Source organism: Osmerus eperlanus, chromosome 24, assembly GCF_963692335.1.
Source record: "Osmerus eperlanus chromosome 24, fOsmEpe2.1, whole genome shotgun sequence".
Classification (NCBI taxonomy): Eukaryota; Metazoa; Chordata; class Actinopteri; order Osmeriformes; family Osmeridae; genus Osmerus; species Osmerus eperlanus.
Window position 1 is genome coordinate 8,610,649 of NC_085041.1, and position 12,265 is coordinate 8,622,913.

Below are 12,265 nucleotides of genomic sequence, written 5' to 3' on the forward strand. Positions count from 1 at the left end.
GCAAATTGCTCAACAGACCTGAAAGTGTAGAGATCTGAATATTTGTGTGTTGTAGGTTGATGCTTTGAGATCTTACTTGAGAAGTGTGTGCAACAACTGAACATTATGTGTAGTGTTTTGACAACAAGGTGATGTGTAATTGACATCAGAGTGTAAAGAAGGAAAGTCAGAGTCTAATGCAGATAAGAGTGTAAAGTAGTGCCAAATTGGGTTGAGCGATTGGTACACAAAGTGAAGGTTGTGCAAATTGTGCCGCTTTATGTGTGTTAACTGAGAAAAACTGTAAGTATACTGGGCCTACTCAGAGGAGGTATTGTACCTTCCCGGTAATAGTGGAACAGTTTTCTGGTAGACCAGGACAAATAGCTTGATTCGGTCCGGGAAACCAGTGGTCAGTCATTAGGTCATTAACTGAAGAGCAAATCCCACTTGAGAAAATCCTATTTCCATTCGAGCTCATGAAATATGGTCACTGTTCAGCCCCAGGTCCACCATGGACTAGATGTCAATTTCTTATACTCAATCTGCTAAAACTGCAAGAAATGCAATGGACAGGGCTATGACACTTTTAGCCAGAAAGTCAGTGATACATAAAGAATATTCCTAAACTGCTGAAAATAATCAGAAAGCTAAACCCTAACCATGATTCAAATTTATTGTTACACACCCTCCCCAGATATGGTGTGCCTAGGGCGGAGAAGGGGAATGCAACACTGCTGACCCATACGCATACAGTAAGATGGTTAACAGGACTGTATCTGCATGATGGGAGGTGTAGGCCTATGGGTAGCTTGCCTATCCCCTTGTTCCTTGCAGGGGGAAACATAAAACACTACACTCGGTGTAGGCGCAAAAAGGAACAAACATATTCTATGACAAAAGGATAAATCATGTACGGACTCACTTCAGAAGACTCTAACAAAGGTACAGCTCTCTCTCAGAACTCAAAACACAAACACACAGTTGTGGACCACACACACACAGTTCTTGGGGTGACAGCTCTCTAGGGGCGTTGAAGCAAGCAGCCTTTGTACGCATGGGTGTTGGTTGCCGATTGGTCGTTATGGGGAGGACTGATGAGTGGTTAGCTGAGGGAACCAGCATGGACCAATCAGGAAGCGTCTGGTAGATAGATCGAGTGGGAGACAAAAATACGGCGAGAGAACACAACACGAACGGGGGATATAACAGTTATACTTTTCTTGTTACCATTATAAACCAGTTAACTTCCATAGAGACCATTCACACCTTGATTTGTTTGTAAGACCAAAATCTGTTTCCCCCAGTGCACCTTCCTGTTTACAGATCTCCTAGTGAAAATCCAGACTCTGTAACCAATCACACTGCCTTGTGGTTTTTATGGTGTCTGACTGGACTACTACAGACTTATCATAGCAGTCTCATCAGCCACACCGGACACATGAATCATCCTGTTTACAAGCACATAGTGTACGTGACATGTTAAATGTCAAATTCCAAAAGAGACAACATTAGTAGATATACATTTTTTCATTTAATCAATCCCTTTTACTTAAGGAGTGGTCGAATAACATACATATTTTACAGCAGGTTAGGAGTTTTATTGACCCTGTAAATTATTTACAACAGGACAGTTGCTTGGTTCAGTCATATCCTCTGAGGTTCCTTCAAGCAAGGCAAACTACATCAGGAATCCAGTGTGTTGCAACATTTTTTACAGCCCTGCTCTTTTTCAGTTAAAGAGTTGTTTAACCAGTGCCCCAGCCATCAGCTGTGTTCTGAGTCACTTCAGAAAGGATGTGTAAAAACTCCAAGACAGACAAAACAGGTTTGCCTTGGCTAGATTAAAAATAAATAAATTAATGAATAACTGTGGGTGAGAACTTTATGCAACTAATAACACACCTGACTGTCGGCATGAAAATACTTCTGACCTTCTGAATCGCAATTGTGACTTTGCCTAGAAACAAGAGAGACAGATCAATCTAGTTGTCATCTATTTGAAAGGAACTAAAAATGACATACATGTACACAGTAGACTGTGACAAGACATACATAGTAATTTACTGTCCTTTATATTTCCCTGTGCTTGCGAACACATACAGTACAACAGTGCTACTGTATAGTACCTATACCTCAATTTATACACAAGGAGTACAGTTTTGAATGTTGTGAACTACAATCTAGTACTAGTGTTTCAATAAAAGAAAACAAGAAGTTCTCCCTGATAAAATATCTCTGAAAAGTTCAATAAACAATAGGTCTATTAAAAAAGTCAACATTTGATGTTTGATGTGAAAGTAAAAAGAAATAAATGTACTGATGCTTACAGTATTTCTTATCATAACTTCAACTTTCCTCGTCCATGTTCTGCTACTGTGCTACCTCCAGTAGCACAAAAGACAGTAACTCATATTGGGTTTATAGCAATGCACAGAAAACCTGTATTGCATCTAGGAAGTGCACCAAGTATGAGCATCCCTCCAAGATAGTCGTCTTGCTATACCTTGAGGATATGAAGACAATGACTGTAATGTGTCTCTTGACAATACAGCCATATTTTTCACTTTAAACGTGAAACTAGAACTGGGGCGCCAGATTCAAGTTTGGAGCATGTCTTTGGCGTCACTCTTGGTCTCTTCAGATGTGAGCTGGCTGACGCCGGTTTCCTGGTTGGAGCTGAGGGGCTTGGTGTTGGCCTTGGAGGACCTCTGGCGGCGGGTGCCATTGCACACGCAACGCAGAAGGTTCTTGAAGGTGGTCCACATCTCTTCATCCTTGTATGAGTAGATGACAGGGTTCATCACTGAGTTGAGCACGGCGAGAAGAAGGAGCCAGCGTTTAAATATCATCACCTTGCACCTTTCACAATGGAGACCATCCAGCAGTAGGACAATCAGGCCCGGTGTCCAGCAGATCACAAATGCACCTGGGATAAAGAACACCAAAACATACACAGTTAAAAATTGATTACCAGGTTTCTTTCATGTTCACCCATGTAAGCTCAATGGCATCTTGATCATACTAAGAATACCTTCCTACCTATATTTTAATCATACTATCTAGTAGCCACATTATAGATAACTGTAGGAGTACAGCACAAAATGTTAGAAACCACGGATGAATGTAGGAAACCTCACTAACAATCCCACACCACCGTGAATGTCTATCTGTAGACAAAGGCAACAGCTCGATGACATAACTTCCTCCACATATGGAACCTCAAGACAAGTTCACAAGGAAGCCAATGTCACAGAATCATCTAAAGTGTTTGAAGACTGCTGCTGTGTTGGTCATAATTGTCTGCACAACTAATGTTGGTCGCAAATTCAACTGAAATATGAGACAACAATATCACCCGAACGGGAGTGCATGTTGGGACACGAGGCCAGAGTTTTCTAAGAGATTTCAAGGAAAGGGGCAAAGTGCACGTCACGGCATGTCTTTGCTGCTGTTCTTAACTCCTCATCTCAGCTGAACAAAAACAAGGCTTGTTCTCCACAATGTAAAGAGGGAACACACCCTTACTTGCACAATATAATGCTACCAATGAAAATACAATGCTGACAGCATTGACTTCAGTAGTTTTTCTCTGTTTTGTCAATGTGAGGCATGAGTGTAAAACAGACAGTTCAGATTTTACTGCAAAACCTCACCAAATGGATTTCAACTGGCAGTATATCTTACATATTCTCTATTTAAGTTCAAGTTTCGTCCCTTCTAATCTTTTAAACAAAAAAAAATAAAACATCTGGGGAAAGAGGCAGGCATGTTTATTGCCTGTTCATGTTATGTGCGTCTTTCATGCCAGCTTTCAAAAATACACGAGTGTTGTAATTCATGGGAATGTACAAATGTGGGAATATTAGTGAGGTGTATCTCTTAAATCACAATCTTCTCTCACAATCAAACTCTCACATGCCCGAGATACATATCTTACAAAGGGGGCCATCACTTGCTGGATAAAAAAACAGCATTGTGACTCAAATGCATGAAGCCTGTTTGAACCTACACAGCTGGAGACATCCCAAATTATTTACTTGGAGGTACTGGCACTGAGCCTTTCAAACAAGCTGAAAATGGTCCTTAAATGTAGTAAAGTATTGTTGAGTGTGCAATAATAGTCTAATTTGCTGAACTCTGCTTTTCAGATTTTCAAAAGCAATCTTATTCAACCCTTTTGCCCAAAGTTACTGTAGCATGTGTGGATGTTTCCAGAGGGACTATGAACTGGTTGACCCAGTTTTTCTTTCAGTTCCAGTGAAACAAAAGAGTTTTAGTAGACTTGATGCCCTGCTTCTTTGTCCACTAAATGAGGGGTATTGAGGTTTTTCTGCTTTTGCTCCTCCATACTTCACTCCCTCATGTCATTATCACATACGCATTTTAGGAACATTTGTTAGTATTCTAGATTTTGAAATGAAATGGTCATTTTTGCTTATTACAACAAGTACTCAACGTATTACATACAATAAGACACTTCAACTCCCCTGAGGCATTTTAACACCAGAATAATGCTATCATCATCATCATCATCGCAAACTGAAACCTGAGAAGCACATAACAGGACAAAAGCAGTTTAGGGCAGCTAAATCCATTTAAAAATAACATCTGAGAGCAACTGCACATGGGCAAAAAAGTTCTCAAGTATAGGTTATTTTTGTGGAGGTTGTTTGGTAAGAACCATTTCACAGAATTCGCTTGGAAGCCTATTGGGCAAAGCAGTGTCCTTGTGAGAGAGATAATTACACAGCAGTCCTGAAGACAGTGTGTCCGAGGCAGAGACTACTCCTACGCTCCCTATCTGCCAGACAACCAGCGCAAAGACTTAAGAGATATACCAAAAAAACAAAGCAAACTCATCATCTGGCAAGCTAATGCCATGAAACTCAAACATAACACATTTTTGAGCTGTGTTTTGCTACTGTATCTGGAAAGGAGATTTGCCATAAAAGTTAGTGGGAATCAAGCACCTACATTTGGATCTGATAACAATTACTTGCACCTTCCGGCCACAGTAAATTCTGTGTTTGTGTAAACCTACATGGCGAATAAAACCAAATTCTGATTCTAATTCTAATAATTCAGTGTGTTCAACACTTTTTTTAATATATGAATTTCAGTGAATTTTGAGTAAGAATTCCAACTGTACTTTAACAGTTTTCTGACCAATGTTTTGTTCACGTTGTACAGTAATGATTCAAGGGCATTTCTACAATGCAGACAATATTCATTTAAAGTTAGACAGTGTCACTTTCAACAATAACACGGTGTGTAGAGAGACCCTTCTACATCATTACCTAGCACGGTCATGACAGTCTTGATCAGCTTAATGGGTGTCCTCTTGCGGCCGCTGGTATGGGGACCCAGCATATTTGTCTTCCTCTTGACGTACATATAAATCCTAATGTAGATGGACACCATGATCAGGAAAACCACCAGGTTGGAGACAGACCAGAATATCAGGTAACTCCTGCTGAAGATGGGAGCCAGGGTTGAGCAGTCCTCCAGGTTGCAAATGCAGTTCCACCCCAGGCTAGGCACAGCCCCCATGACAATAGAGATGCTCCAGACCAGCACAATCAGCAAGGTCACCCTTCGCTTGGTCAGGTTGCTGTGGACCTTCCAGTTCATGACTGAGATGTATCGCTCCAAGGCTATCACTAGTAGGTTAGCTAACGAAGCAGAGAGACTGGTGTCTAGAAGACCCTGGCGGAAGAAGTATCCCCCTACAGTTAGCGTCCTGGACAGTTGGCCAGTGTTGAACATGAGGTACACATATGCTATCCCTGCCAGAAAATCAGAGGCAGCCAGGTTGGCAAGAAGATAGTAGAAGGGGTAGTGGAACCTCTTGTTGGTGACGACAGCGGCGATGACCATGGCATTGGAAACAAGAATGAAGCAGCAGAATAGGGAGCCAACCACCTGGACAAGAACGAGTTGGGATGAGGAGGACCCCCATTCTTCTTTGGTCTGGTTGCTGTTGTTGTAGAAGAATCCCATGAGCTCGTCATGGTAGCAGTGGTTCTGACTGGCCATGTTGAGCTGGAAGTCTGTGGGTGAAAAAACATTGAAAATGCAACCGTGCAGCTCCAGAAATCTTTAATTCATTTTACAAGCCCTTCTCTGCAGTGCACATTACCATCCTGTTTTTACCTACATTGGATAATTTAGTAAAGGGAAGGTGAGGAACATTTCAGATCAGAATGTTTTTTACAAACCAAGTCTTTGTGCAGTGCCAGTTTTCTCAAGGCCAAATACCTCTTGAACTCAGAAAGATTAAATGACCCAGCTCTAAAAGGCAGTTCACATGTCAAACATATTTTAAGTGAAGCAGCTTCTGAAATCAGCAGTTAATCACACATTCTCTCCCATAACGGAGACACATTTTGAATAGTGAGACCTACTAGATAAAAGAGCTGTGGTTAATCACTGGTATAATTCACTTACTATGACTAAGACTCTGCCAAAGCCAATTACCTAGTCTTTAATGATGATAGTTAAATTACATTTAGGGATAGGTATATTAATTTGATTAATAATTCATTTGAAAACGATTCTCATTTGGGGCTATAATTATTTGAAAACACTAAGTAACAATTAAGAAAGTAATATGCCTACCTTCTGAGCAAATTACATTGTCTACATGGATGTACAGTTCTTCCAAATTCTAACTTCTTATGATTTTTATCGATAATGAGTACAAAATTAAGACACGGCGATCATATCAAAATGAAATTCGATCGATAGTCTCCAAAATAAGTGAAGAAACCACCGGAGACGGAGACGAAGAGACAATAATTCCAAGTTAACGCCATTCGTCAGTAGCAGCAGGCAGTTCAATCAGACAAGACAGTAATGAAAAAGTTCAAGCACCAAACAACTTAAAAGAATAAATATATACTTTACCTAACAGGTCGGCTTAACCGAACAATCCGCTTTCCTCTGTAACCCTTGTTAATAAAAGTTATCCATAGCACATTGTTGAAAGTGTCTCCAACTTCCAAGTAGGCAACGCTGACTATAGAAGGTGAGGGTGGTTGTGAGTGAAGTGATCGAGGGTAAAAAACATTTTGAGCAAGAGAATTCACTGACGCAGAGGGCGTGAACCACCACTGTCTTTGCTAGACTTTTAAATTCCAGTGTTGTGAGAGGTTGCATTGGAGCCACTACTACAGTGCGGGCTATGCGGGCTATGTCAGTCAAAGGTTGTTGACTGAATTTCAAACAATCAAAATTATTGAGAATAACTAGATTTTAAAAAGTAGGCCAAAACAGTTAAACAGATGCAATAGATCATTAATTAATTGGATAAAAAACAGCACTACAAGACCATTTCCAAGTTAAGCCACACGTTAGGAAAAACATAACAGTCTCAGTGGTTAATGTGGGGGGTCAGATGGCTGAGCGGTTAGGGAGTCAGGCTATTAATCAGAAGGTTGTTGGTTTGATTCCCGGCTGTGCAAAATGACGTTGTGTCCTTGGGCAAGGCACTTCACCCTACTTGCCTCGGGGAGAATGTCCCTGTACTTACTCTAAGTCGCTCTGGATAAGAGCATCTTCTAAATGATGAAATGTAAAGCCCAGGAACAGTCTGTATTTTACCAGGCACAGTGCAAAAATCTCAACTATAGTGAAACAATAACATCTCATAAGGCTATTGACCTGTAATTCTGAACTAGGCCTATATAATATACTGAACATGTATTAGAGCCTACATGTTCTTCAGAATTCCCTCAGCATTTGTCAAATGTAATTTTTATTATTGCGTAACAATTACATATGTGGGTGTATAACCTTTGGCAAGGCACAATCTATATTCTCTCTCATATATTTACATTTACATGTATTCATTTAGCAGACACTTTTATCCAAAGCGACTTCCAAGAGAGAGCTTTACAAAAAGTGCATAGGTCAAAGATCATAAACAACGAGATAGCCCCAAAAAACATTGCGGGAAGCCAAAACATAAGCATACATTGTGATAAGCAACCAAGTGCCAATGGGAAGAAACATAAGAGCAAGTAGTTAAACAAATGACAAATTAAACAGCATGAACCTCAAAAGTGCAAGAGTGTACCTGTAGGAAAGCAAGCAACGATAATATAATTTACAGCGAGTACAAGTAGTTAACTCAGTTACAACTAACCAACAAGTTAAAACTAACCAACAAGTGCAACAAGTCCCTCAGTAAGTGTCATTGTGTTCCTGGAGGAAATAAACTTAATAAACATCGGATCCAACAAATCTTTTTTAAGTACCGTTGTACTCCCGGAACAAGTGCGTCTTTAGCCTTTTCTTGAAGGTGGGGAGACAGTCATTATCTCTGATGGAGGTGGGGAGATTATTCCACCATTTGGGGGCCAGACAGGAGAAGAGCTTGGGTTGGGACCGGGCGCTCTTGAGAGGTGGGGCCACCAGACGGTTATCAGAAGAAGACCGTAGTTGGCGGAAGGGGGTGTAACGCTGGAGGAGAGACTGGATAGGTAGGTGCAGTGCCGTTCACTGCTCGGAAGGTCAGTACCAGCAACGACGGGTACAGCTGCGTATCGTCAGCGTAGCAGTGGTAGGAGAAGCCATGGGAGGTGGTGATCGGTCCAAGTGAGGTGGTGTACAGGAAGAAGAGGAGGGGTCCAAGGACAGAGCCTTGTGGGACACCATTGGAGAGCTAGTGGGGGGCTGACACTTTGTCTCCCCAGGAGAACTGGTAGGATGTGATCCACTGAAGTCCAGTGCCAGAGATGCCCATCTCAGAAAGTCTAGCGAGCAGGATCTGATGGTTGACCGTATCAAATGCTGCAAATAGGTCCAGCAGAATGATGACAGATGACCTTGAAGCAGCTCTGGCAGACTGGGGGGCAGTGGTGACTGACAGGAAGGCAGTTTCTGTGGAGTGGCCAGTCTTGAAGCCTGATTGGTTGGGGTCTACTAGGTTGTTCTGAGAGAGAAAGTTTGACAATTGGTTAGATACAGCACGTTCAATTGTTTTTGAAAATACAGGTAGCAGTGATACTGGTCTGTATTTCTGGCGGACGGCAGGGTTAAGGGAGGGTTTTTTGAGTAGAGGAGTAACCCGGGCCTGTTTGAAGGCAGAGGGGAAGGTGCCAGAAGTAAGAGAAGAGTTAAAGACATGGAAAAGAAAAGTTATGATAGAGTGAGAAATGGATTGGAAGAGAGGAGAGAGGACTGGGTCAAGGGGACAGGAGGTGGGGCGATGAGAGAGGATGAGGTCAGAGATCTCTGCCTCAGACAGGGTAAGGAAAGAGTTTAGACATTTAGTTGGATCAGTTACAGAGGGTGAGTGAGTAGGAAAGATAGGTTCAGGGAACTGACTACTAATGTCAACAACTTTCTTCTCAAAGAAGGAGAAGTCATATATAGAAATCATAAATATTATTTATTTATTATTTATATTATTATTTTCCCACCTTTTAATTTTTACACTACACGGACAAAATGTTAGTCTTGGTCCCGTTTGCGTTTTTTGTATTTGCGCGAACGTTCCATTCGACATAAGTTTTTGTGGAAAAATAACTGAAGCTAACGGTGGCTAACTAGCTATTCACAGTCATAAACGTCACTAACCTCAAAGATTGATGTAACCTGTAATCAAAGAACAATCTATCATTTACGTCTTACTGCTAAACCTAGCAGTCACACAAAAGTGAATGATGAAAACAAATCCTTTCGATTTTCTTTTCGGAGCCTAGAGCATTTAGCCTGGCTCTGCCCTCCTACGTACTTCCGCTCAATTTTCAATTTGCTTCTGTACTAGGTCTGGGATTTCGGTGTATTAGTCGGTTTTCAGAAGAAAAAAAAATGTAGGTCCAATCAGCGAACAGAGGGAGTGGCTGAGAACGATGACGTTGATGTCATGCACTAGTTTGAGTTGTAGTTCAGTAATGGCTGCGAAGAAAGATGCAAGCGAAGCTATTCGGTCGGTTGTGGCAACGCTGCCGAATATCCATAAGTTAAAGCCGGAGCAAGAACAATCCTTGCTGAGTTTTGTTGGTGGCCATGATGTTGTGGCCCTCCTCCCCACGGGGTTCGGGAACAGTTTGATTTTCCAGCTATGGCAGCTAGCTCCGTTACAGTAGTGGTGAAGGCATTGGCTAAGGCGAACGCTAGGGATTGGTTATGGCAGATCAGAGTGGCTCTGGGCAGATCCAATAGTTTTAAACTTCAACAGAGTACCTGCCTACAAGGAAGTCAACGCTTGTCAATGGAGCGAGGCCAGACTCTCTGTACAAATGAAATGTACGAGAGTCTGGTTAGGACCAGGCTATAGAGCATTCAGATCATGTGAAAAATTATCCAAAGACTCGGATCCAAATACACAGTCGTGGTTTCTCTTGATTTCAGTTTCCTCTACCAGTACTGAGCCTATGCAGGTTACGTGAAAAAGTTTCCAATCCATCCAGCCAACCGTGTCTTCGGGTAAAAAATGTGTTCATCTCCAGAGTCTTTGGATCCTTTCTCACGTGACCTGCATACAGTGCCGGTCCTAGCACATTTGGCGCCCTAGGCAAGGTTTGTCTCTAGCCCCCCCGGACCGGTAGGCTACTGCCTGCATAGGGTTATATTAGTAGAGGAAACATGCAACAGTACTGATGCGCGGCCACGAGAAAAAGGAACAAATCACTCTTTGAGAGGACTCGTTACTCCCGAGTCCTTGTAAAGATTCGTTCAAAATGAACAAATTGTTCACGAACGACACCCCACTATCGTTTACTTCTCGGAGATAGCTGGTTAACTAAAACTTTTGGATTTGATGTCAGAAATGCACCTTTGATCTTTGCACCCATGCCATTTTTGCACGCATGTCATATTTGTACTAGATAGATAGATCATTTGTATTGTTATTCAACAGTACAGCTAAGTGCACATAAGAACGAAATGTTGTTCTACTGGCTCCTAAGTAGTAGCCTGGCTCTGCCCTCCTACATACTTCCGCTCAATTTTCATTTTGCTTCTATAGTAGGTCTGGGATTCCGGCATATTCAGATTTTTCTAATAAACTTTTTACCAGTCCAATCAGCGAACAGACGGAGTGGCTGAGAACAATGATGTTGATGTTGTGCACTAGTTTGAGTTGTAGTTCAGTAATGGCAGCGGAGAAAGATGCGAGCGAAGCCATTCCGTTGTAGCCTGGTCCTAACCAGACTCTCGTACATTTCATTTGTACAGAGAGTCTGGCCTCGCTCCATTGACAAGCGTTGACTTCCTTGTAGGTGGGTACTCTGTTGAAGTTTAAAACTATTGGATCTGCCCAGAGCCACTCTAATCTGCCATAACCAATCGCTAGCATTCGCCTTAACCAATTCCTTCACCACTACTGTAACAGAGCTAGCTGCCGTAGCTGGAAAATCAAACTGTTCCCGAACCCCGTGGGGAGGAGGGCCACAACATCATGGCCACCAACAAAAGTCAGCAAAACTTGTTCTTGCTCTGGCTTTAGCTTATGGATATTCGGCAGCGTGCCACAACGGACCGAATGTCTTCGCTCGCATCTTTCTCCGCCGCCATTACGGAACTACAACACAAGCTAGCGCACGACAGCCACTCCCTCTGTTCGCTGATTGGCCGGTAGAAAATTAACCGGAGACATCTGACTTACTGACCTCATGGCCAGACCTAGTACAGAAGCAAAATCAAAATTGAGCGGAAGTACGTAGGAGGGCAGAGCCAGGCTAATTCCGTTGTGGCAACGCTGCCGAATATCCAAAAGTTAATGGTGTTGTGGTGAAGGAGTCTAATGGTTATGGCAGATCCAGAGTGGCTCTGGGTTTTAAACTTCAACAGAGTACCTGCCTTCAAGGAAGTTAACGGTTGTCAATGGAGCAATCCCAGACTCTGTACAAATGAAGTGTACGAGAGTCTGGTTAGGACCTGGCTACCTAGTAGTGCTATAACTAAAAATAAAAAATAAAAAAAACAAACAGTACTCCTGTGCGGAATGAATAAAAATAAAGGCAGATAGATACCAAATAAAATATAAATATTGAACATAATAAATATGGGTATTGCACATATTAAAAAGACAGCATATAAATACAAATACAAAAATCCCTTGCAAACAGCGGCATATAAGACCAATCCACATGAAGCTCACTGTAACGCATTGAGATGTAGTGATTAGGGGTTATTTAGAATTCAGAAGTCTGATAGCTTGTGGAAAGAAGCTGTTGCAGAATCTGGCTGTTCTGGCCCGAATGCTGCGGAACCTCTTGCCAGAGGGCAGAGGGGCACGAAGCACCCTTTTTGTATTTTTATATTGTACATTATA

General features: G+C 42.0%; 1 protein-coding gene across 1 annotated transcript; it reads right to left on the reverse strand.

Moving 5' to 3' along the window:
- Window positions 1-1,506: 1,506 nt before the first annotated feature.
- Window positions 1,507-7,089, reverse strand: lpar3 (lysophosphatidic acid receptor 3). Its single transcript, XM_062450777.1, has 3 exons — window positions 6,889-7,089; window positions 5,280-6,032; window positions 1,507-2,908 (listed from the first exon to the last, which is right to left on the reverse strand). Exons 2-3 carry the CDS (start codon window positions 6,016-6,018, stop codon window positions 2,580-2,582), a joined length of 1,068 nt encoding a protein of 355 aa, XP_062306761.1. The 5' UTR covers window positions 6,019-6,032; window positions 6,889-7,089; the 3' UTR covers window positions 1,507-2,579.
- Window positions 7,090-12,265: the final 5,176 nt, after the last annotated feature.